Source organism: Lagopus leucura, unplaced genomic scaffold (genome assembly GCF_019238085.1).
Source record: "Lagopus leucura isolate 7727_CA_CO unplaced genomic scaffold, USGS_WTPT01 Super-Scaffold_100157, whole genome shotgun sequence".
NCBI classification, from domain to species: domain Eukaryota; kingdom Metazoa; phylum Chordata; class Aves; order Galliformes; family Phasianidae; genus Lagopus; species Lagopus leucura.
This window is the reverse complement of record NW_024962334.1, coordinates 10,645,762-10,672,259: the sequence shown is the minus strand read 5'-3', so window position 1 is coordinate 10,672,259 and position 26,498 is coordinate 10,645,762. Positions and strand designations below refer to the sequence as shown.

General features: G+C 43.8%; 1 protein-coding gene across 3 annotated transcripts in view; it reads left to right on the top strand.

The window, feature by feature from the left end:
* POMGNT2 (protein O-linked mannose N-acetylglucosaminyltransferase 2 (beta 1,4-)) overlaps nucleotides 1-25,894 on the top strand; it is an 86,620-nt gene extending 60,726 nt beyond the window's left edge. For all 3 annotated transcript variants that reach the window (XM_042888091.1, XM_042888093.1, XM_042888092.1), the window contains one exon: nucleotides 22,520-25,894. In XM_042888091.1, the coding sequence (XP_042744025.1) occupies nucleotides 22,612-24,345 (1,734 nt within the window). In that variant the 5' untranslated portion in view covers nucleotides 22,520-22,611 and the 3' untranslated portion in view covers nucleotides 24,346-25,894. The remainder of the gene's footprint in view (nucleotides 1-22,519) is intronic.
* Nucleotides 25,895-26,498: the final 604 nt, after the last annotated feature.

Sequence of the window (26,498 nt, the reverse complement as noted above, 5' to 3'; positions counted from 1 at the left end):
GGCCAACTGGAAATGATCCAGCTCTTGTGCTGTTGTTCATGAGGGAGTGGGGCATGCAAGGGTCAGTGAGAGGGTACAGCAATTCTTCACAGTGGTGGTGGGTTGTGTAGCACAGAGCCTTTTTCTCATAGTTATCGAGCATCAGCTCAACTATCCGCAGAAGTGGACTTCGGAGGAAACCCCATAGTTGGAATACGGCCAAGTTCTCTGCTTGTAACATGTTTGATAGCACTGCAGGGAGCCGAGGCTGGTCTTCAGTCCTTAAATACATTAAATTAACTCTGAGTGAACTTGCTGGGAAAAGGGTAATGAAGCAGGTCAGAAATGGGATGTGTGTGCTCAAGCACATGCAGCAGGCTTAGTGCCCCAGGCGGCATTCCTGCAGGCATGTGGCTGGGGAGCAGCCGGGTCACAGAGCGTGCTGTGCTGCTCATTAAATGCACTGCGGTCCTCAGATACAGCCAAAATCACTTGTCCAGCTAAAAAAGATAAAGTCGGCTGGAAGGAGAGCAATCCCATCGGGGGAAACTTGTGAGAGGAATGGGCTGCGATCTGCTGTAATGCTAACTGTGTCAGGCATGTAGTAGCCAGCACCCTCTCAGGGAGTGCCTGAGCTCGTTGCAGCCAAAACTTCAACAGCTGATAGCGGAGACTGATGGAAATCTCGACACGTTTATTCTGTCGTTTCAGGTGGAGGCAGGTGCCAAGTGGAGCTGCAGTGTGATTGACGTTGCACGGTGCTTCATCTTTATTTCATGCGATGAGGAGGTGGGAGGGTGGAGATTGCTTGAAGTGCCTGGCTAGAGACAGAACGCAATTTATCACTGCTCATTTGTCTGGAGGGTTACACGGCCCATATATAATTTAGAAAAATGTTTAAAAAATAAGGATCTGTTGTCTTTAAAATCACTTGGCGCTTGAGTCTGTTGGCTTAATCTAATTTCTGTGATACATAAATGCACTGCTGTGCGTTTCATTTTTATTTTGTGTACATGTATAAACAATATGCTTAAAAGGAATCAAGAAAGTGTGTATAAATAGCACTGATAAAACCAAGCCCTTCACAGTCTCAAAGTAGTGTGAATTTTCCATATTTAGGCTGAAAGATGTGGAATTGCACCTGGATTTAATCTTGTCAGTTTTCCTGAGATCATGTTTAGTATGAATGTTCTTGTCACGTGGTCTGCAAGTGGACTTTTTCTGATTCAAGCCTGCTGCTGATGCTCTACAGCTGAATTTTCAGAGAGCAGAAAGGGACACCTCTGTCTGCTGCCTTGCTGTGGGGAAATCATTTTTTGGTGTGAACTGATGTAGATGAGATCCTAGTGGTCTGGTGTTTGCTATCCTATGTATGTGCACTTCCTTTTCTTGCTTTGATGTTCTGCCCCTGCCTGCTCTGCCATGTCTGAGGTAGGTTGGTATGGTGCGGTTTGGCATGAGGGGTCAGCAATGTTATCACAGAATCATAGAGTATCCCAAGTTGGAAGGGGCCCATAAAGATCAGAGTCCAACTCCTGAAGAAGAGACAGGGGATGTTATGAGACAGTGCATAGCATATGTAGAGGGTTTCCATAATTTACAGACAAGCCTCTTCCCCTCTTGCCCAGTGTAAATAAGATCAGAAGTTCCATATGTTCATATACTGGCAGTTCACTACTAGCTTAAGAAATCCAATTCTCCAGAAGGTTTCCAGAGGAGGAATTTCTTTTCTGTGCAATGACCTGAGTGAGTCTAGTTCTTTTCTTCATCTGATCCCTATTCTGGTTGTCCTCTGGCTGCTTTGCTTTCTCTTCTCCATTTTTAGTTCCATAACACATTTCTTGCTCTTTTCTGTTCCATGTACACCATGTTCCATGGTGTATTTTCTTCCCGAGGAAGCAGTGTATTCTGTGCACCGGATGCTGTCTGCATGCTCCTGTTGGTGTGAAGCCTTCTGTCCCCTTGAGCTTTGTCGGGGAGGGGAGCATCATTTGTGTGTGCAGATGGAAATATTTTTATTGTTGATTTCTTTTTTTGGTGCTAAATTAGATATCATCTCTCACGTGTCCTTGAGCCTTCAGCAGAGATACGGGGACTGACTGCTTCTGATGCACTGATTTTATAGCATCATTTATTTTCCCTGAATTACCTCTGCCTGGTCCTGTAACACTGCAGCTGGCACTGCAATTCTCATATCCATCTCCTGTATGGTAACTGATATTCTTTACTTTGTGCAGTACGATGAGGTCTTAGGGTCATCACTGGGAATTCCTTAGTGCTTTACTGATTGATGTAGATGAAAAAGATAATCTCCCACTCTCCTATTTTTTTCTTTGGTGCTGTCTTTGAAGGTTGCACATTCTTCTGCTGTACTTCCTTTGTGAAAGTGACTTCTTTTTGCTTTCTTACCTTCTTGTCAATTTCCTTTCTTCCTTCCCTTTGTTTCAATGAAATGCTTTCTATATTGTTTGTTTAGTTTTGTTTCTTTTTGTGAGAGAAATACTCCTGAGTTTAACTATAATAGTGTATTTGGGCTTAATTTGAGAGTTTTCTTAGAAATGCCATGTAAACGAAGACTTTGGTTGTTCGTCCCTTTAGCTCTTTCTCCTTCAGCAGCAGAAGCATTTCACCATCCAGCCTGCAGCTTTTTATTGCCATTTGACTGTCTCACACAACAAAGTTTGCTTTGTCATACCTATGACAATCTTTGCTGCACAATTTTTACATCTGAACCTACTGACATTTCCCTTTTCCATCATAAAAAATATTAAGACTTCTCCCTTCAGAACCCTCCATGTAAGTGTTTTCCTCTTCCCCACCATTTGACTATAAAGTTGAAATGGGTTTAAATAATCATCAACAGCCAGGCTCCTCTACACCACTGGATTCAGGAGCCCCTTCTTCAGCTGCTGAACACTCTGAAGACCAACGTATGGGTAAAAAGAGGCAACAGGGGAGTTTTGATGTTAAACAGGGATTTGCTTGCTTCATGTCTGGAGGCAGGGTTTAAGAACGAGGGAAATAAAAGGTTGTTTGGTTACAGAAGTGGTCTTGTGTTTCTGAAAAAAATTGGATTTGATGTCATCCAGAGTTCAGTTGAGAAAATGTAGCTCTCAGTAAATACGGTTTTGTTTTTCAGTAGCAAAGATTTCTTTGTATGTGGTATTAATGTCTTTTCTACCTTGTTACTGGAGTGCAGCAGCAGTGAAGGCCTGATGTTTCTGGCTCACCTTCACAATTTGATTGCAATGTATTTCTGCTTTTGAGAGACAGTGGGCATGAGGCAATTTTGGTATTGAACAGTTGTCATGTAAACAGCATGTTACCTTTATTTGTCAGTTTGGTTTTTGCTCAAGGGGCAAAGAGGAGCTGAATGAGATTTGGGTCCTCGTCTGGAGGTTCTTGTTGTGTAAAACTGGCATAGGCTACTTCTATTCCAGGGACCCCTATTTTTCTTCACCGCAGAGGTATGTAATGCTAAAACTGTGCTTGCACAAAGCGAAGGAATTGTAATTGAGTAATTGTAATTGAGTTTCCTAATTGCACTCAGTGTAACTTTTGTATGAGGTGGATGGCCTTGCATGCAGGAAGGCCACCTCATTCATCCAGTTATGATGACCCAGTTGATATAGGCTTTGTTTAGCAGAATATAAGTTTAAGGACCAATATATTAATCTAGCAAAAGGAGTCAGTGAGTTCTAATTCTAAAACTTCAATTTCAACTTTGCTTCATGTGTGAACAGCCTTGTTTTCTCTTAATTCTGTTTCACAAGAAACACTGGAGTCATAATAGACTACTTATCTTTGCATTTCACCAGGGCAAGGATTTTCCTCATATTGTCACATACATTGTTTTGGAAGTTGCTCATTATGGCCTATCAAGCAATGGAGATTTGCCAAGCTGGGGAAAAACAGTTAAGGGGCAGCCAAAAGTCTCAGTGATAAAGCTGATGATGGAAAAGTGAGGATGAGGAAAAGTAAGTGTGTGTATGGCCACCTAAATGCAACCATGCATGCCCAGAGGGACACTAGCATATATTAATGAGTTCTTGGAAAAGAATGAGTATGTATGCCAGTGTACTGCGTGTGCATGTATTAACTGTTTAAATGAAAAAAACCCTGAATTCTGAGAGCCCGCATTTGTTTGTCACATCTTCTGGTACATATCCTGAGGAATAAAGGAATGCTGCTTTCTAACACCACACCAGAGATAGAGGGTATCCTTGGATTTTAGTGTAGACCATGTCATTTCTGAAGATTACTTTATGGACCCTTGTGGCTACCACTGAAAAATAAGCAGATTCTGAAGCTTTGCTCTTCCCTTCTTAGGGCTTCTTGTCTTCCAACTAGTATAAAATAGTGTAGGATTGAAAAAATACCCTAAAGAAATTTGAAGCCTCTCCTTGCTCTGTCCTTTTGGCCCAGGAAAGGCTCTCCTTAGTTTGGGCTCTTCTGAAGAGGAATGCTTTCCATTGTCAGTGACTTGGATGTGATGGGTCTTGTTTGCTTCTGGCGAGAAGATAATGGAATTTAGGTACAGGATGACAGCAGTCCATTGCATTGGGCAGTCACTTGATGAGCCTTTGATGGACTAGAAATGGGTTAGCTGTGAATTACTTCATGTCTTAGTTTGCTGTTGCTTTATTTCCCCTCTTCCAGTTGAGCCCCTGTAAAGTAAATAGATTGGAGCATTAAAGGTCTGTGAATTGAAATCCCTCTGTACTGGCAAGAGTAATTTTCAGTGCTTGCTCTCTGGGTAAATGAGCCTTTAACCCAGGTGTGTGACACTAGATTCGTGACCTCTTTTTTACTTTGTACCGGCTTGCCATATCACTGGGGCTTGGAACTTGATGGTCCTTGAGGTCCCTTCCAACCCGAGCCATTCTGTGATTCTGTGATCATAAGCTCCCTCGTATGAGCCAACCAGACTGAGGCAGTATTAATTGCGTTGTGAATGTATTTCAATTTTGTTGTGAACTACCCATATTTTCTTCTTCATAAATCACAGTGGATGGGAGGAGTGGAGGGAGGGGAGAGGAGGAGGGATGTAAAATAAAAAGGTGCACAGAAATTAATGTGCTGCGTAATTTCCTCTTTTAGAAGAATGGAGAGAAACACCTGGGTAAGCAGAGTAGCAGACCTCCACACACAGATGAAATACTGTCCTTTCTAATAGACACGTTGGAATCACGCTGAGGCAGTCACTTATTCAGCACTAAAAGTATATGACCAAATTCATTTTGAGGAGACATGAGGTGGTTTCTTGTGTGTGTGTATTTTTACTGCCTACAGCTAAGTTAGGACCCTTGGTGCTTATCACTTTTTAATGATCTGTTCTTACCCCTGTTCCTTGCTTCTGGCTGTTTGTTCTTTACTACGTAGGTTATTACCCATGGTCACACAGAGACATGAGAATTAATAGAAAATGGAGACTGGAGTTGCTTTCCCCTTCCCTTTTCCTGTACGGTTATCTGGGACAGTTTCACACACGGCTTCACGGCTTCTTGGCTTCTGACTGTGTTACCATTGTGCATAAAACTTCAGCCAGGAAGCTAGCAGCTTATTGGAAAAAGTTTTTTAAATTAATAGAGCATCATCTTTTAATGCAGGTATCAAAAGCAATATGTAGGCTATATATTAATTGTAATATTTTATTATGAATTCTGTAGTAGTCATACATGCACATATATTTACAAATATATGTTTAGCATAGAGGTCACAAAGAGAGGTCTTCATTCAAGAAGCACTCTTAGTCCTTGCTTAATTTACGTGCATATCTTTGTCCCATTGGAACACAGGGCTCTTCAGTACATGCTTGTTTTTAATCATTGAGTGTATTCAAGTAAATTGGAGAATAAGAGTTTTATTTTAGTGCATTTTGTCACCTGGATGGTAAAGGAACAATGGTTGTTTTGTGTAACATTAAGAACATTAAGTCAAAATGGGAGTTGCCTGGTCAGCCTCTGACTTGGGTATTTTCTCCTTGCACATACTTGCTGCATTAATACAGGTGCAGATGGAGTCTTCATAGTTGCAAGAGGAGCTTTTTGTTGCTGCAGCTCTGATCCCTTTGAGGGGGAAGAAGGGTTGCCTATCTCAGCAAGCTGTTCCCAGCAAATTCCAGGACAGCCTTACAAGCAGTTCATTGTGCCATGGAGATGCTGGAGCTGGGTGAGCCAAAGCTGGAAGGTTCTGCCTGAGACTATGTATATCCCCCATCTCTGACTCTTCTAGACTGAAGATGAGTCTGCCTGCCTGTGGCTGATATCTATGTGTATTTGAGTCTTTTATCCAAGGTCACAAGAGCCATCCTATATGAGAATGGCTCTGACAATATGTATTCACTATGGCTTATCTTGGTGATTCTTGGCAAGTGAGAAGGGTTTGACCTGCTCCTTCCCTTCCAGTGCTTGGGTAACACTGCAGGGCTACTGAAATGGCCTGACAGCTTTTGCAAGGAATGGCTGTGTCAGCAGCAATGCTAGCAAAAGTCTAGAGGTGGAGAAGCACATCTTGATGCTGCTGGTGGTGCCTTTGATGTCTTGAAATACCGTGTGAAGTAGCTGAAATACTGTGTGAAGTAGCTGCTTTCCTTGACTTCACAAATGTTTTCACGTGGATCGAGAGCTGCACATAAGCAGCGGGGTCAGGTATTCTCAAATGCAGCTGTTTTAAACAGCAGTTGGTTTAATAAGCTTACGTTGCTTTTCTGTGAATGACAGTCAGGTTACCTTTCAATTATTATTTTAAGAGCTTCTCCTTCCCAAATGCTTGACTCAGCGTTTGACTCAACAGGCATAGTAGATCTTGCTGGTGGAAAAGAAAGGAACAGAAGTGAGCTGCTGCGGCAAGGGATGTGAAGGGAGAAGGGATCTCCCATCACTGAGGGGGCACCAGTGAGTGGCCGCAGTGCCAGTGCCTTTGTGCTACGGATGTTTCCCTCCCAGAGGAACATCTGCCTCTCCTCAGAAGGTTTTGCCCTCATGTGTCCATTAAGCATCACTTCAGCTATTTATGTGGCTGCTGTAACCTCCACAGAGCTGGGGTGAGAAGGAATGCTGCAGAGGAATGCAGATTGATTTGCTGGTAGGATTTACAGGGCAAAAATTAACCCCTTATTTTTGTTACTATTGAAATAAATGGAATGGTAAGTCTTAAAGACCTCTCAAATCAGGCTTGAATGTTGTCCTCTTGCTACTGTGCCCTTGATAGATAAGCCTAGATTCAGTTGTTCTGTGAATTTTCTTTCTGCCAAGGGCATGAAGAAGTTCTTCCTAGCTATTGAACTGTAAATTGTTGCATATGACACCTGGAGAACTTAATGTGATTTTCTACAAGTAACTGAGTGTATTCATCACTCTTCCCCTATTGCGTGCAGTGGTTCATATTGAAGCTGAGAAAGATTATTCATATGGCTTTCTTCTCTCCCTCTTGTCAGGAGCAGCAGTAGCCCTCAGAGCAACATTTGAATCCGTAAATGCCTGGCCCACAGCCATGAGCTGTTACTGCCCTTCTGGGCTTCTGATGGTACTGTAATCAGATGAGAGACGAGATAAGAATTGTTCTTTTCCACAGGGAAAAACAGTCTGGGATATTTAATTATTAATAAATAATTTTAGGGGAATGTTTGAACTGGTCAGAAGATATTCTTCAGTCCTGTGGCCTGTGCTGTCAGGTAATGCACTCTTTCTGTTCTGAGTTGTTTCAGATGATTCATGAGATCTCAGGCTCTGTAGTGGATCTTCAAGTATTAGCAGCTCTGGGATGAGCTGCCAACCCAGAACCCCAAACCCATGTTGTTGCACTCCCTTAGCATCAACCCAAATGGTTATGCTAGAGGGGGTTACCTAAGGGATGTGTCACCTCTCCTACAAGGACAGGCTGGGAGAATTGAGGCTGTCCAGCCTGGAGAAGACTGCAGGGAGACCTGAGAGCAGCCTTTCAGTATCTAAAAGAGGACTGTAAGGAAGGAGACGGGCTCTTTAACAAGTCTGCTGTGACAGGACAAGAAGAAATAGTTTCAAACTGAAAGAGAGATTTAGATTGGATATAAGGAAGTAGTTTTTTCACAGTGAGGGTGAGGCACTGGCACAGGTTGTCCAGAGAGATGATGGGTGCCCTGTCCCTGGAGACATTCAAGGTCAGACTGGACAGGACTGTAAGCACTTGATGGAGCTGTAGATGACCCTGTTCACTGCAGGGGAGTTGGACTAGATAAGTTCCAAGGGTCCCTTCCAACTCAACCGGTTCTGTGATGCTATGATATTCAGTAATACTGTGCTCCTGGTAGCTGTTAATTTTACACTGCAATCATATGAATGGGGTTGGGGTACATGATGGCTGCATTCCTTTAAAATGGGGGTCTGTGCTGTACAGGTGTGCTCGAAGGGAGCATTGGAGATAAAGCAATCTATTTGCAATCTGGGGACTCAAAATGGCAGTAAATATTTTTATTTCCCTTGATTTGATTTTAGCTTCTCCTTTGCCTTGGCTCTGAACTGCCTTCCTGTCATGCTGCTGTGCTATGCACCTCCAGGCATTTGTCAGAGGCTGCCTAATTGAAGCACACTCTCCAGCTTGGATCGAAACTGCTATTTTGATCAGGTTTGTAGGCGCTGTTACAGCCTCCCCATGGAGCTCTCGCTGTGAAGTACGATAACTTTGTCATGTGGCTTTTGGTTCTCCATGGTTGTTAGGAGTGGACAAAGTCTCTGAACAGAGCAGAAAGTGGAAGCTCAGAGCACAGGCAGGGGGCAGTGCTGCTGTAATCATGCTTGTGAGCAGAGGTGTTTCTCATCGGTGCTGGAGCAACTGCAGGCCATTCACTAATAAGTGCATAATCTAGAAAAGGCAGTGAAGTGCTTGAAGATCTCTACCCCTGTCCTTCATGTACTTCCGCATGTTTGTTAGCTCTTCTCCCCTACAGATCCATCAAAGTGCATGAGAATTCTGATTTTTAGCCTAAAAGGCAAGTTTTATTTCTTTGTTATTTCTCTTCTTTTCTATACTCAACCCCCTTTCCTAAGACGTTCAAATTCAAGGATGCTTTTCCTTTCAAGAGCTGCTTTTTGTTGTGGCAGTAGCATCTTTGTGTCCTGAGACGTCCATGGGACTTGCTGGTTGTGACTGCCCTGTTTGTTTCAACGGTCAGGAGGAATGGTCTCTCTTCCCTTCCACTCTTCAGAATTCAGGAGTTGTGGTCCAGGCTGACAGGACTTCCAGCTTTAGACTGCCTGGTGGCTGCAGTGGGTCTGATGTCATCATCCTCCTTGTCCCTCTGATCTTTATAGCATGTTTAAACTGTCACCTTTGATTTTGGACACCCTACTAAATCCTGTCCCCATGCACCATATTGATGTCTGTTAAATCCCTCCTGGAGCAGCAGCTACACCAGCTCTGGTTTGGATGAGAATGAAACCTTGTCTGTGGAATAGTCTTCCTTTATTTTTTTAATTTATCAGAAAGGAATGCAAGCTGTGCTAGGGGGCCACTTGTAGATCTGACTGCCTCTTGCACGAGCACGCGCAATTGAATCCAAACCTGTGCGCACTGCACTTTACATGTGTTGTGACACTTGGAGTAATGCAGTGATTGCTGATAACAGTATTTCATTCCACCTACATGTGGATGTGCCTGTGAAGACATGCTTTTTTTGGTCAACGTCAAATATCTCATTTTATAATTTTGTTGCTGCTTTTTTTTTTTTTAATGTTTTAATAAATCATGTATTTTTTAAAAAGTTTTGTTGTTTATATGCATTATCTTTATTATATATTTCATATTTGGCCCAAGATGATTCCTCTTCACTCAGTGTGGCCCAGGCAAGCCAAGAGGTTGGATACCCATGCCATGGCTTCTGTCTGTGGAGATGCACACAACATTGGGGTATACCTGAGGGTTTGATGCTTGGGTATTTCTCACACAGCTGCGCCTCATTTGTGTGTCTCGCCCAGATACCTTTGTAAATTTCAATCTTCCCATCTGTAAAATGGAAAATATGGTTCTTGGGTGATGTTGTGGTGATAAAGGCCTAAATTATAGTCTGAGAGAGGGCAGATGACCTTACCGCTGCCTAAACGATTAACAAGTATTGGGCTGTGGGAAACACCGTGGTGAGGCCCTTCAGTTTCCCTAAGCCATAGCAGCATTATCTAATTTCAGGTGGTCATGAACAATATCCAAGAGTGTCACAAACAGTGTTTGACCCGTGTCTATCTAAGTGAATGTTGTTTACTTGCCAAGCTACTCTTACAAGCATGAATTATCATTGTCTCATACTCCCAAGCTTATAAAAAGAGGCTATCTTGTTTGAAGCAGTTGAGCAAAGTGGGGTTTGGCCATTGAGTTCCCTTTCAGAAAATCTCACTCTTGCTGTCAAAATATATCATTGTTGGGGTGTTTTCAGTGATTAGCTGAAGTCCTGGGCCTTTTCACATCAGCCTTAATGCTACCCTGCAAGGAATCGAAATGTCATCCTCTATGTGTGGAGTCCTGATTTTTCTTGGTGTCCAGAAACCCAGTGCTGCCTTTGTCTCCTTGCATATTTATTAACACAAGGACATTTTTTTGTCAGTTCTTTTCAGGCATGAATTTTTTTGTGCTCTCAAACTGAGATGTACTTTTGGCTGAAAAGCACTGCAGGAAGAACAATTTCTTGTAGAGTGTACTTCTAGGCCTATAAATAATAAATGTCGTAACTTGGAGTGACGCAGGCACCCCTGCAACATATACGTGCAAGGCAGAGATTCAGTAAATAACAACTCACCCGTTGTTTGTCAGTCCTAAACCAGGAGGGGTCTATTCAGACTTCTTTGCTAGATTAATAAGTTTGGGTTGTGCTGTATAACTTTGTAGGAGTCCAAAAATGTTAACTGTTTTTCTTTTGTGATGCTGTTTTTGAGGTTGGAACTTTATGAGGCGCATTAAATATTTATCAAACTCTTAATAGGGTTTGAATGGGCTGTATTGGCTCAGAACTGACTTGCAGTAGGCTGATGGTACTGATTATTTGGGAAGAACTTGGGGCTGCCACGCTTGGTATGTTATAGTGCCATTGTAAATGACAATTAGTTGTAATTTTGGAGTTGTTAGATTTATCTGCTGTTTTTTCCCCTCTAATAAAATAATGTTCAGTTCATTCACCCAGTGGTATGACAGATTGACTACGAAGCCCTTTCCAGGACTAGGATTTAGCTGTCTGACTAAATGTGATGCAAGAAATTGTACTTGTGAAATCTATGCAAATACATCATTGCGAGAGTAGAGGAGGAGCTTACTCATAAATGAAAGACCAGTCTGTAAGTATTGTGTTTCCTTCTCCATTAAAATCAAAGCTTAACTCAAAAAAAGAGCCCATTATGGTATTTCTGAGTTATCAGGGGTCCCACCATTAAAGTCTCTAACCAGAAGTGGACTTAGTGAAAAGGTTCCTATTAGCATCAGCGAAGCTAGGTTATGCAGTTTTTCAGGAGTTCAGAGGACACAAAATCAAGGTGTTTCTTCGGTGAGGATGACTACAAATCTCACTGAATTCCTCGCTTTTGAAAGCTCAGGTGAAAAAATGTTTGGCTTGTTCCACAGCAGACTGAAGCTTTGCGTTCACAGAGGCCAGAGGGCAATAAGATGGATTAAAAAGAGAAAGGTATCCCTGGGTATCCTTAGTTCTGAGAGGACAGGCTGGAGATCTCTTCTATTTGCTCTGTTTTTTTATATATTTCCCCCAAGCAAGCTGTGTCTCTTTTGGGTCCTTTCAGGTAGAGGGTAGGCATAGGCTTGTGCTGTCCTTCAGAGCCCTCCTTGAGGTGGCACAGGCTGGAAAATGGGGTGCTGAAGTAGATGACACCTTGTCCTCTTAATCCTAGTGGCTGTTAATGTTTCCAAGTTGAGCAGAACTGTTTTACTTATTCTGCACAAAAAAATGTAGAGATTTAAAAGTGGCACACCAGAGCAGATGAGAAAATGTCTGTTTTATTTCTGTGATGCCCTAGTTTAGTAGATAGCACAGTTCTGTTTATTCATCATGTTGGCAGGCTCATCTTTGGAGGTCTAGCTTCCTGAAGAATCTTTTGTCGATTTTGCAGAATATTATTTGGGTTTATCCTTTGTTTCTTTAAGCTTATCTTTTCTTGTGCATTTGGCTTTTAAATGGCACTCAGAAACCCAAGGTTATAAATGCTGAGGTATTACAGTATTTCTGAGCATGTGCGATGCTGGATGACACCCACCTTCCTCAGCAGTGATGGTGCAGGGGCTGTTTGAGGCCTGGGGACTCCCTAACATGTAGTAACCCAAGATGCTGATGGATCCTTGCCCCCAGGGTTTTAGGTATATTGCAGTACTTTAAAGGATGAGAGGGAATGTCCTCAAGTTGCACCAGGTGATGTTCAGGTTGGAAATTAGGAAGCATTCTCAGAAAGAGCAGTGATGCAGTGGCACAGGCTGCCCAGGGAGGTGGTGCTGTCACCGTCCCTGGAGGTGCTCAGGAACCGTGTGGATGTGGCACTGAGGGCTGTGGTCAGTGGGCATGGTGGTGATGGGTTGATGGCTGAACTAGGTGATCTTAAGGTGATTACTAGGTGATCTACCTTATTGATTCTGTATCGTGCTTTATTGCAAACATGATTCAAAAGGTGTTGCTCCTCACCACCCTGTAAGTGCTTCCACCTATCACTTACAAATTTGGCTGGGCCTTCTTGTCTTGTTGCATGGAAATAGAAGGTTTATCAGGGTTAAGGTTTCACATTAAGTAGGGAGTTGTTCATGGACAGAGAGATTGGAGACTTGGTCAACAGCAACCAGCTGATGCAGTGTGACTCCGTATTGCACTAGCAACAGATGCTGTAAATCCATTTATCCTCTCTCTCCAACATGCTATGGGGAGGATAAGAAGCTGGACATGCAAGGTTATCCATGGTGGGTATTTAATGTGAGAGTTTCAGTTGCGTGCCAACCCTTGTAGCTGCTAAGTTCTCGTGGTTGGAATCCTACCTGTCTTATCTAGTGGCTTTTTTTTTTTTTTAATGCAGAGCCCTTTAAACTTTGTTTTAGCAGCAAGGATAATTTCTGCCACAAACAAAAACCTAGGAATGCTCTTCTGTTTTGCCTTAAGCAAAAGGGTTGCTCTTCGTTGAGGCTGTCTGTATAGACATGTGCATGCCTGTGGGTGCTAAAGAACTTTTCCTCTTTTCATCATTGTTCCTTCACCTCTTAAGTCTCACTTAAGGGAAAAGAGCCTCCTAGATAATCAGCAAGATGTATTATGAAGCAAGCCTCATATGTTTCATTGTGATGTGTCTGCAAATATGCCCCTGCATGGCAAGGATGTTGCTCCTGATAACAACTATACTTGTGTTCAGGGATATGATTTCCTTTCGGTGGGCAGAACTGGGATGCTTCTGTGGTCCTACATGGGGATCCAGTTGTAAGATAGGAATTGAAATGTTTCGGATCAGTACTGCTTGCTTTGCCACCTCCTGGAACCCGCTCAGTGCCCACAGGTCCCTGCTCTGCTGATAAGGTTGTGTAGGATGCTTTTGTCTTCGTGACCTTCAGCTTGGATGCAGCAAGAAGCTGTCTAAAAAGCCCTGGCTCGTTTTTATGCCTTTGTGTTCAGGAATCACTGTTTCCACTGTAAACGATAACTTCATTTCAAAAACAGGGTTCCCTAGATGTGTGAAGGAGGGCGCTCACAGCGTTGTTCAATACTGAGCCATTTGCTGACCATCACCGCTAGGAAATCGCTTCCTTAGTGCCAAGGGAATTACTAGAAAGCATGCAGAATGGCTTTGACATCCTCCAGCGAGGGGCAGTTTTTTCCCTTTCTCTGCTATTGTTATGTTCTTTGTTGCAAAGTGTTTGGAGTAGCGGTGGCATTAATAACACCCAAAAGCAGGATGGCTAAAATTAGCATCCCCGGACCGGTTTGCCGTCTGTCTCCCATGCCATGCTCAGCTCTGCCAAAGCAGCACGGCAGTTTGTTTCAGCGTGGCCGCCCTTTGGGCATTTGCAGGAATACTGCAGCAAATCATCCTGCATGCAAGGCTGACCTCTGGGAGGCTAACAAATTGAGGTGAGCCAGCTGGAGCGATAGGACACTGCCGGCAGACAGAGCATGCTCAGACCTGGGGGAGAAAGGTAGCTCGGTCTGCAGATGGTGCACAGTTACTGTGCCGAGAGCTGGGAGATGCAATTTTTTTCCTTCTTTCTTTCTGGTCGTGGGGAAAGAAGAGGACTGGAGAGTGTTCGTTCCCCTGCAAAACATAGCTTTAAGGTGTCTTTTTGTTTTTTCTTTCTCCTGTGAAAAGAGAGGCACTGGAGAGCATTTCATTTATTTAGCAACACCAGGTATGCGTGCATGTGCTGAAACACTGATCTACTAGTGATAGTACTTCCAGGATGAAAAAGGTTGCAGATGCTCTGAATGAATGTGTTTCTTTGCTGGGTGCTGTTGTAACTGTGCTCTGTTTGCTGTGCTGATCACATACGGCTCTGAATTCAGTTCTGTGGGCTCTCTTGGCTGCGGGGTACTTCTGCGGGGCTTCAGTGTGGCTTTCTGACTCTTCCTGTCCCTTCATACACACCAAACCTTTCTTCTGTGGCTGTGCATGCTTGGGAGGGAAGGGGAAGGAGGTCAGCAGTTTCTTTATAATCCTGTGTCTTTGTAGTCATTCTTTGTCTGGCTGGAGGTTTGCTTTTATTGTTTTTAAACAAAAAGTCTCATGGGGAAAACATCTCTGATCTGGACAAAATTCTGTGGGTTTTCATAAATTTGTTTCCTACTGGATGGTTACTATATATAATTAGTGTGTGTGTATGTATATATATATATATTATATATATGTATATTACTCTTCCCTGAAGACGTGGTACTGTAGGGCTTGTGGTAACCCAGCAGGGTTAGTGCTCTTATTGGCCATGCTGTGCTCTCAGCATCTTCGTCCCCTGCTTAGAATTTGTAGCACACAAGAGTGCTCTCAGAACCACACTGAAGGGAAGCAGGGAGAGCTCAGGCTGTAAATGCTGCTAAGTACCAGTGCTAGTCTCCAAATAACACAGGTAGTTTTCCCGTCAGAGAGAGTGGAAAGAAAAGGTAGGGAACATGCAGAGAAATAGCAAGTTGCATCTAAAGCCCAAAGGCATAGTTGGAGTGACTAAAGCTCATCTTGTTTGGTACTTCCAGGATTTCACATCATATTATTTTAAATGCACTTCTGTAGCATTGGGAAATTTTACCCTCAGCCACCCCCACTCAGTCTTTGCTTTAGGCAGACCTAAAGGCCCATTGCTTAAGATAAAACTGTTGGTCTCTGACACAGTTTTGTTTTCCACAAAGGTATATTGCTTACAGGCGAAAAGCAAGGGACCAGGCAAAAGGAATTTTTAAATTTTTAACTCCTATGCCAATGCTTTTAGTACCATCATAATCTGATAGGTTTTGATAGGATAGTCAAATGTGCAAAGATCAATTGTTAAGCTGCCCCTTCAGTCTAACCATGGTTATTTTGAGAACCTTCAGTTCTCATCTTCAGCTGTGGGACTGTTGGACAAACCTAAAGGCTTGGGGGCTAACAGAAATACTTCCTTTTTTTTTTTTTTTTTTCTTTTTTGCTGATTTTTTCCTATATCTCCTACTCAACCTTGTTTTATCTTCATCAAAAATACATCTTATGTAGAGGATGTTTCTGGAGGTCAGAGTTTTAATTTGGGGACAGGATTTAGTAGTCATGTCTTTCTGGCTGGAATGGAGATCTGGGAAAAGCAGCTCTTAAAAGCCCAAGATATATTCTTTATAATTACATACTTCAAGCCCAGTTCTGTGATTTTCCTATATGTATTGGCTGCTTACTATTGGAATTATTATTCTTTGCATGCTGTTTTTTAGATCAAGACAGCAGTTTCAACAAATATTAAAATTGATGGCTCCTAGTCACCCTGAAAGTCAGTTTGAATCTCTTCCTATTCCAGCCACCACTGATTTGGAATTAAATTAAATTGAACTCTTTTCCATCCATAAGCACAACTGGTAGGTGTGCATTAGCCACCAATATTCTCCTGTTCATACAGAACATATGTGTGCAGTAGGGACCATGGGACAGAGCCTCCTTGGTTGTGGGCTTGTCATAGGAAGGCTTATGGTTCTACTTTATCTTCCTGACTTAAATTGCTAAACCATGAAAGGTGGAGTTAAACCCAATTTTGGTTACTACTGTCTGTAGACAGCAAATGTTTTTGTAAAACAGTTGTGTTTGGTTTTGGTTTGGTTTTATTCTTTTCCAGGTACAGTTCTGTTTTTTTAAATTTAATTTGATAGTATTGAGTTAAAGTATTCTTATTTTTCATGTTCCCTTTTCGTATCAGGCTTCATTAATGCTATTTGTAGCTTAACTACCACATTTGTTCCCTTCAAGATTCTGCTCTTTTCCTGTTTAAAAAGTCAGCCTTTCTACACTTGGCTGCTTTTTACAAAGAAAATGTTTCAGGATATCAATCATTCAGTGTACCATCCTTTCTTTAATGTGATATGTACTGTGAAAGATATATGTATCTCATTAAACAAATGCAGTGAATAAGATGATAACAGCTTTTTGGGCTGTGGGGATTGACTTGCTGGTGGTTCTGCAGGAAATCTCTGACAGAGCTGAGGATAAAAGCCAGTTCATTCTTGGCTGTCAAATCCCAACTCCCCCTCCTTCCAATCGGGAGAGTTGCCTTCTAGCAACTTCTGCTTTCAGTATGGATGAAGTAGGTATTTAAAACTGTATGTATTACATATACCGCATCCTTTGCTAAGCCTGAGAGAGCTATGAGAGAGAGAGCGGAAGACATTTTGCAGGGGGAGTGTGAAATGTCACGTTGGCACTCCTTCCTTTTCCTGTGCTGGTCTTGGAAAGCCAGCCTAGCAAAAGATGGATCTGAGGGAAGAGAGCAGTAATGGAGAGGCTGCCCTCAGTGAGGGGATGTCTGCCCCCGCTGCATCCACTGGGTTGCCATAGGGGACAGGGTCCAGTGCCCATTCACTGCCCACAAGTCTCTGCCCAAACTCTTTCCCTAACCCAAGGCAGGAGCTCCCAAATCTGCTCACAGCTTTTTTCTTGGATACTTGTATCTTTGGAAAATTGAGCACTGTCTTGGCAAGTGCTTGGGTAGTTAGTAAAAAGAGCTTTGTAAGACTTCAGTAAGACACAGGCAGAACCTGTCGTTTGGTCGTGTCCTGCAGGGGTTGGAGGTCCCTCCGTAGACCTGCTGTTGACCCTTGTCCTCTGTAATCAGGCTGTTATTTGTTGCTTTGGGGTCTTAGTGCTGAATATTTGTGGCATTTGGGGTTTTTGGTATGTTGGATTTTGTAGCTTTTCTCCCAGCTGCTCACCTAAATAGTAATTATAGAAATGTGCAAGAGGTTTAAAACATTGTCCATCACTTCATTATCTTTAAAGTAGCGATTCATCCTGCCCTAGCTTCATAATTAAAAAATAACAGCACAACTCTTCTCTTAAGTGAATCCAAACATTCTTTTATGCCAACTGCATATTAGTAGAAACTCCTCTCTCCAATTCCACCCACTCTGCTCTCCTCTACGTGTTAATAAGAGAGGAACAGCTTCTCCATCCATACTTTCTGTTGCTTTCGCACCTCCTGGAGATGGTTAGCACATCAGATGACCAGCAGTTAAAAGGCAGAATCATAGAATCACAGATTCATTAAGAGTGGATAAGAGCTCTAAGATCACTAAGTTCAGCTACCAGCCCACCCCCACCATGCCCACTGACCACGTCCCTCAGTGCCACATCCACATGGTTCTTCAACACCTCCAGGGACGGTGACTGCACCACCTCCCTGGGCAGCCTGTGCCTCACGGCTTTGTTGCTCTTCTATGGACACATGTCAGGGCCTCGATGCCCTTTTTGCAGTGAGGAGCTCAAATCTGAACACAGCATCCAAGGTGCAGCCTCACCATGGCTGTGTACCGAGGGATGATCACCTCCCAGATCCTGCTGGCTGCATTTCTGATATGAGCCGTGATGCTGTTGGCCTTCTTTGCTGCCTGAGCACAGTGCTAGCTCAAGTGCAGCTGCCTGTCCTTTAGTACTCCCAGATCCTTTTCATCCATGCAGTTTTCCAGGCTCTCTCCCCACGCCTGTAGTGTTGCATGGTGTTGCTGTGACCAACATGCAGACCTGACAGCTGGTCTTGTTAAAGCTCATACAGTTGGCCTCAACCCATTGATCCAACCTGACCAGATCACTCTGTAGGGCCTTCCTGCCTCCAGGCAGGCCAGCACTTCTGAGCACCCCTGAGAATACCACAGACACGATACAAGTGTCACAGGGTCCTTACTGAACCCACCAGATGCATGCTCTAGAATCTTCACCTGCTCACCAGTGCTCAGTACTACGGGAGCAGTAACTTGGCAAGGAGGATGATGCTGAGAATGGGGTGAGCTTTTCCAGTGCAGGGTTAGTATGTGGGCAGCTGGAGGTGTGACCAGTCCAGGTGCTGACACATGCAGAAAGAAATGGAGCACGGAGGCCTTTGAGTTCAGGGAAAGCAGTAGTGCGTCTGGCCAGCCACTTGCTGCCCACTTTCAGTTCTCAGAATGTTCTCCAGTGACACTGTGGGAGGCGAGTTACAGCTCTAGACCTGTGTTGTGGGGAGGGTTAGTAATAAAAGTAGCTTTTATAGTGAAGCAGCTACATTTACGTGGAAGACTAAATGCTTTCCCCTGTTATCAGAGTTGCATGCTGCCTACTGGGTAGGTTCCCCATGCCTGAACAATTGCTGTTGGTAGCACTTAACTGATGAATTTCAGCCTCAAGGGACATGGAGAGTAATTGCTTTGCCTCCCTGATGCAGCCCCTCCTAGGTGTGCAGGAGCAAGCAGGTGGCACGGTGTGCTGCTGCTCATGTTCTGTTGCTCCCTGAGGGACCAGAGGTTTTATTCTCCATGGCGTACACTGCAAGCATCAAATAAAAAGTAGTGGATGATAAAATGTGAGAAAACAGGCAAAGATTCAAGACTGTTCCCTGAGTACCTGTGGAATTCTTTTCAGTTCTGCCTATGACAGCCCATTGCTGTCCATTTTCCGTTGTTCACTTCCATCAAAAGCAGTTCTCAGCTAAGCAGCATGAACCAGGATTTACAAATCAGCAGCTAGAAGCAAGAATAAAGATGAATTCCTTCAGCATTGCTAGCTTGTAATATTCATTCCTGACACTTAGTCAGATAAAGCACATACACTTGTTTTAGCTAAGATGCAAGGAAGTGAGAGAGCTGCATCCAGGAAAGAGATGGAGGAGGGCTAACAGGTGTTTTTTATTAAAAAGCTGGGTAGCTCATTTGTAGCCATTTAGCAGGTATTGCCTTAGTGGAGTCTGAAATGAAAATTGCTAACCTCTGAACATCAGCCGCATCCGTCGGGCTGCATCTCTGCCTCTTATGCCCTTCCCTTGGGGCTGGAAGGGAGAGAACAAATCAGTCAGGGCGAAACATTAGAATAGGCTGTATGGCTCAATGGATTTGTAATGGTTGCTGGAGCTCTCCACCCCCGAGATGCCCATGAAATGCAGGTGCTGTCAGTGATGTGTTGTGACTGTTGGTTTCTAATGCCTCTGAAACACCCTCCAACACACACTCCCTGCCAGACTGGAATAATAAAAGGGCCGTGTGGTGTTCTCCTCTGCCAAGTTCTTGCAACTCTTGTCTCCTCAAAGCTGTTCGGACTTGGTCCTTTCTTTGGTAATGCTGCGGAAGCCATTGAAAGCAGCACACTCAGTAGCTGAGATGTGTAGTGGAGATGTCATGTGGATAGTTGGGTGATATCGGAATGTCATTCAGCTATAGTGAAGAAGAAAAATGAAGCTTTAGAAATCTCACTAAACCACTAAAATAATGTAAGAGCTGTTCCCATCAAACACCTAAGAAGGGTAGGATGGTTCTTTTCCTGAGAATTGATTTGATTGCGTTAGTTGGGCCTGAAAGCACACCATGTGATGCACTGCTGTCCTCAGTAGGTTTCCATTCAAGGCTGGCCATGGAACAGCCTTAGCTGATAGCTGCAGAGCCATCAGGAGCATCAGTCATCCCCTGTTCTGGAGATAAGTATGAGAGATGATGTGACAGCCATTGTTCATCTGTGCTGGATATCTGTGGCATGTGGGACAAGACCAGATTTAAATTGCTGCCAAGGAAATTAAGGTGGAAAGTTAGGACAGAGTTTGTGGTAATCCTTCATGCCATTAGTGCTACAGGCTGGCTGAAAAGCTGAACGAGTATTAAGAAGAGTGTCTTTTGGGAGTGGTATAGGGAGATGATCATTCAGTGTCCTTTCTGCCTTCCTTTTTCATGGCTGAAGTCAAAATAGCACCTTTTTAATTTACTGTTTGCTTTTAGGGAGTTGCTAAACGAGCCAGTTTTTCAGACTACTTGCCAAAGGAGGTGGGCTTCATTTCTATTTCCTTTGAGTCATTGAAGCTGCTCCAAAATGAATTTGTTGCTAAGGTCCCCAGAGACTACCTCTAGGATCTGCATGACTTACTAGCTTAGCAAGCTAGCACTTGCTTCCAAGGCATTATTCAGTCTCTCAGGTATTTTCAGTTCTTAGTTAAGACAGGGATCCTGCAAGCTGTAGGGATCCCACAGGCTATGGGGATTCTTTTTAACCTTATTGAATTCTGTGAATGGTTCTCCATTCATTTCCAAGCTGCATGAATCAGATTGTAAGATCAAGCATTTAAGCTGCAATATCTCTTTTCAAAAGAACTCCCTTGGCAGTAGCGAAGTGTTTGCGTATGTCCTAAATGTGCCTTGCTGTCTTCCTCCACTCTGGCATATAAGAAAAGTGTCTCTGCATTAAAATGCTAAGAGACCATTGCTTGGGATGTTGTAGTGTGTGCTTGAGCTATTGCTTTTTTTCCCTCTCTACAAACTCGCATCAAAGGGAGTTTAAATTGCACTCTTTAAAAACTGCAATTAGAAACAGACTAATCAAGTACATAGCAATGAAAAATTTATCTTCCTATAGTTCCTCATGAGTCATGACCACTATTATCTACAGGCTGACTAGCAGTGAACCTTGATGCATAATGAAGATCGGAGCCCATAAATACTGTAGGTGAATCAATATCTCAATTGAAGTTCACAGTTGAAAATATAATCAATGCTCTGATATAAGCCAGTAGCATTTCTGCTTAGAAAGAAAACAGTGGCTTCCTGTTTTCTTAAGGAAAAGAAACAGGGAGACCACATAGCAGCACAGAAGAGACTCTTGGGCTGGAATGGGAAGACACTGGGAGGTGCTGGAAACATTTATAATGTGTTACTCACCTTTGTGTAAGGATCAGCCGTGCTAGTGCAAGTCAGACATTCTCAGTCAGTGAAGGTTTGATTATGTCAATAAAACATCAGTTCCTTGTTTAAAGAGTGCAGCCCTCTTCTCTCCTATGCCATTGCTTTGCTTCTTCTGAAAATGTTGGCAGCTACCAGCCTGTGGTCCTGGATTATAGCCAAAGAAATGGCAGACTTGATAGTCTACCACAGGGCAGCTGGTACAGCAGCATATCGTGGGATCATAGAATCATTAAGACTGGAAAAGATCTCTTAACATCACCTATTCTAACTGTCCACCTACCACCAATACTGCCTACTGAACCACATCCTTAAGTACCACGTCTGCACTTTCCTTAAACACCTCCATGGTGACTGCACCACCTCCATCAGCAGTACGTTCCAGTGCCTCACCACTCTTTCTGAGAAGAAATGTTTTCTTATACCCAACCTGAACCTCCCTGGATGCAACTTGAGGCCATTCCTTCCCATCCTATCGGTTACCAGGGAGAAGAGACCGATCCCCACCTCACAGCCTCCTTTCAGGCAGCTGCAGAGAGCGATCAGATCTCCCCTGAGCCTCCTCTTCTTCAGACTCAGCAATCCCAGCTCCCTCAGCCGCTCCCCATAGGACTTGTGCTCCAGACCCTTCACAGCTTCATTGCCCTTAATTACCCTTCTTTGGTCCTCCTCCACCCCCAGTAACAGAGCATTATGTTCACCAGTTCACGCTTCATATTGGAACGGAATGTATCAGAATCGATTTGTGGCAGCACTCCTTGTTGTGTTATTATCTCTTATTAATTACATTTAAGGTGAGGGACAAAGTGGCCATGGCCTGTCAGAGTGGCCAATGACTGTGACGCTGCCTTTCCTCTTGCTGTTGGACTGGTCTGCAAAAAACAGAGTAAGCCAAAGTCCCAGGGAAAGTAACCTTTTCTCTAACAAAGCTTCATAGAGCTCATCCTTAACCTTTTTGGGTTTTTTTATTTTTTTGTCTTCTTCACAAGGGCAGAAATGGAAATGAGAGAAGAAAGTTTCTTTCTTTTGTGTGTTTTTTTCCATTTTCAAGTACTGCTTTGGCACACTTTCTCCCTTTCCCTTGAAAAAGAAAAAATGCTGAAAAATCCCTACACTCTTGAATAGTCCATGAAATATGAGTTATGGTAAGTCTGTAAACTTGGTGTTTAAATGTTTTTTTTCTTATTTTATTTTCCACAGGTCTTTGCCTTCACCATGTCAAGGAGTGTTAATGATGTTCTCGCCTTCTGTTGCATTCCCCACCTGTCATTTTGCTAGGATCTAACTACAGAATGAACATAGCAGCTGTGTTTAATGCCCTGCTCGTGTCTGTCCTCGCTACGGTGCTGTGGAAATACATCAAACTACGAGAGCATGCCTTCATGGTCGAAGAGGAGCTGGTCCTCATGCGCCAGTCCCAGGAGCTCTCTCAGGTTCAGATTGACTACCATGCAGCTCTCCAGACCCTGCTGGAGGATGGCACTAGGATGGTGTGCACTGGCAGGATGCACACCGACCGCATCTGCCGCTTTGAGTCCCTTTGCTACTCAACCGAGGCTGAGGAGTTCATCTATTTCCACAGCAACTCCTCGGTCATGCTGCCCAACCTGGGCTCCCGTAGGTTCCAGCCAGCTCTGCTCGACCTCTCCTCTGTGGAAGATCACAACACCCAGTACTTCAACTTTGTGGAGCTGCCCGCTGCTGCGCTGAAGTTTATGCCAAAGCCAGTCTTCGTGCCTGACGTGGCACTGATTGCTAACAGGTTCAACCCAGATAACTTGATGCATGTCTTTCACGACGACCTCCTTCCCATCTATTACACCATGCAGCAGTTCACTGATTTAGATCCGGAGACACGGCTCTTCTTCATGGAAGGGTGGAGTGAAGGTGTTCATTTTGACCTCTACAAGTTATTGAGTAACAAGCAACCGCTCCTCAGGGAGCAGCTGAAAACTCTGGGCAGGCTCCTATGCTTTACCAAATCCTACGTGGGACTGTCCAAAATCACCACCTGGTACCAGTATGGATTTGTCCAGCCACAAGGGCCGAAGGCTAACATCTTGGTTTCTGGTAATGAGATCAGGCAGTTCACCAAATTCATGATGGAGAAGCTGAACGTCAGCTTGGAAGAAAGCACCAGTGAGGAATACATCGTCGTGTTCAGTCGAACAATCAACAGACTTATCCTAAATGAGGCAGAACTAATCCTGGCCCTCGCCCAGGAGTTTCAGATGAAAACCATTACGGTCTCTCTGGAGGAGCATTCGTTTTCTGACATCGTCCGGCTGATCAGCAACGCGTCCATGCTGGTCAGCATGCATGGGGCCCAATTAGTGATGTCTCTCTTCCTGCCAAGAGGTGCCACGGTGGTGGAGCTCTTTCCTTATGCCATCAACCCTGAACATTATACCCCTTACAAAACCCTGGCAACGCTTCCTGGCATGGACCTGCAGTACATTGCCTGGCAGAACACTGCCAGGGAAGACACCATTACCTACCCGGATAGACCTTGGGATCAGGGTGGGATTGCACATCTCGACAAAGCTGAGCAAGAGCGCATCATTAAGAGCACAGAGGTGCCGCGGCATCTGTGCTGCCGCAACCCTGAGTGGCTGTTCCGTGCCTACCAGGACACGAAGGTGGACATCCCTTCCCTCATCCATGTCATCAGGCAGACTGTGAAGTCTAAGCCCGGGACTAAGAAGAAGTGGTCTGGTAGCCTCTACCCTGGCAAAGTGAGGGATGCCAGGTGTCAGGCCTCTGTCCAGGGCACGAGTGAAGCTAGGCTTTCTGTGTCCTGGCAGGTACCCTGGAACCTTAAGTACCTGAAGGTCAGAGAAGTGAAATATGAAGTGTGGATACAAGAGCAAGGGGAAAACACCTACATGCCTTATATATTGTCCCATCAGAATCACACCTTCTCAGAAAACATTAAGCCCTTCACAATATACCTGGTGTGGATACGCTGCATCTTCAACAAAAATCTCTTGGGACCTTTTGCAGATGTGCTCTTGTGTAGTACATAACCTGTGCACTACCTGTACAGCTCTGCCCTCTATGCCATCTGTGGTTTAAAACTGACGGTCTTGTAGTTGTAGAGGGCTGAAGAGGACTAGACTGTACCAGTGCCTCAGTGTCCATCTGACTGCACTCTGTGTGTGTGTTCTTTAGATGGTATTTATTTCCAGTGAGTGTTAGAAAAAAAAATAAAGAAAACAACTCTCTGTTCTTCAGAGAACTTGCAGAGGTTACATTACATCTAATTGAAAACAGAATGGAATTGAATTGTGTGTACCTTAGTCGTGATTTAAATTTGTTTCTATCGTGTGGTGAGTATCTAAGCACAGCGTTACTCCGCAGTTAATTCCGTGGGTAGGTGAGCAGTTCTCATCAGCTTTTTCATTGTAAGTTATTTTTTTTTTCAATAACTAAGTTTGAGTTAAGGATTTGGTATGAGAGCTTTCATTAAACTGCTGTAAACCTCAATGGCATTTTTGCTTTGTACTGTGTGTCAAAATGCATGTTGTGATAGATCTGTCTGTTGCTGTGATGAGATGTGTATAAGGTAGCTTTTTATTTTGTTTTATTTTGACTGAAGGAGACAACAATGACAGTGCTGTGTTTAAAATCGCTGCACATGCCTTATGCACTGTCCCATTGGAGTAGCACGTTGCTTCCGACACAAAAGGCTGGAGCAGCAGGTGGGAGGTTGGAATGGGTAAAAGAACTTACTGTGTTTTAGTGTTGGTTTTCATTTTGTGTGTTGTATGCATTTCTTTGGGAAGGAAAAGGGGTGGTTTGGAAAGAGGCAGCGGGGAAAGAGGTCTGCATGAAAATTCTCTCAGAGAAAATCCTTGTTTGTTTTCTGATCAGCGTCATCTGTTGAGATCAGCAGCTAATCAGTGCACGCTTTGTTAAGTGACAGGCAGGACCCATGGGGAGGCTTTCTGGGCACAGATTTAGCTGATGTGAAGGAAAGGAAGCAGAGTCAGGCAGTGGCAGCTACATGGGTGCTGTTGCATTAGGCTGAATGAAAAATAAAAGGAAGCTCCGAGCTGGAGCTGTGAGTCCTTGAGGGAGAGAGGAAGAAAGGGACAGAAGTGTGAACGGATTTTGTTGATCGATGTTAGCACGCTCCATAGCTTATAACCAACATTAAAGCAACAGGAAAACTGCTCTCCTCTCTCTCTCTCTGCTCCCTGCTGTCCTGCCAAGGTCTGGATGGATGTCTGAGCAGTAGGATAAATGGCTTGCTTTCGGAGTGATGGACTGGTAGGTGAGCATCTCAAGGCAGGATTATAATATGAGTTTCAGTGAGAGGAGGAGAAAAACATTGGTACAAAAATCAGACAAGAAAAAGGAGGGTTGAAAAATGAGTGAAACACCACAGTACAACATTGGACCTTCAGGCTACTGCTCCTTCTGTGAATTCATTTTCATTATGTCTCGTTTCATTTTCAGTTTTTTTATGACATAAAGGGAAAAAAAAATCCCAAATTCTGTCAAAGTCTGTGTTTGCTTCACCACTGTAGTCTTGCCCACTATTATTTGTTGCCCTGATATCTTAAAGTGGTGCCTGAATCCTCTGGCTGTTGTTTTCTTGAACAACATGGTTTTCTTGCTGAAGTGAAGTGAGTATCTGTGCTGTGTCCTAAAGTCTTCATTTGCCTGCATGTCACGTAGCACATACATCAGAACTCAGATGAGGAAAACTTCATGAAGAGGAGACAGATGTGAGATGGGGCTGCTTGGGAAAGCCATCCTGTGGCTTCCAGCACCTCACTGGCTGCTGCTCCTGCTCACAGCCGGGCTTTTTTGCAGCCTCACAGCCCCACAACCTTTTAAGTTGAATGTGGCCCCATGGCCACGGGCTGTTCTCTGCTGGCTGTTGCAAGGGTGGTAGTGTCGATGCCCTACAAAGTCAGTGTTCAGTAAGCCTTCATAGGCTGAAATGTAGTCAGAGTTCATTTTGCATTAGTTTTCAGAAGTGATTTCCTTTGGGTACATGAGCTGCCTGTGGTCTTAATAGCCACCTTTTGTCATGGGCGGGCTCTTGGTCTGCGTGCTGCTCTTCTGCCCATCTTTCTGAGTGCCCTTTTTAGCAGTTCTTTGCCCACAGTCAGTAGGCCATCCTGTTTCATTTAAAATTAGTTTCACACAATTGCCAGTTTTCTAATGT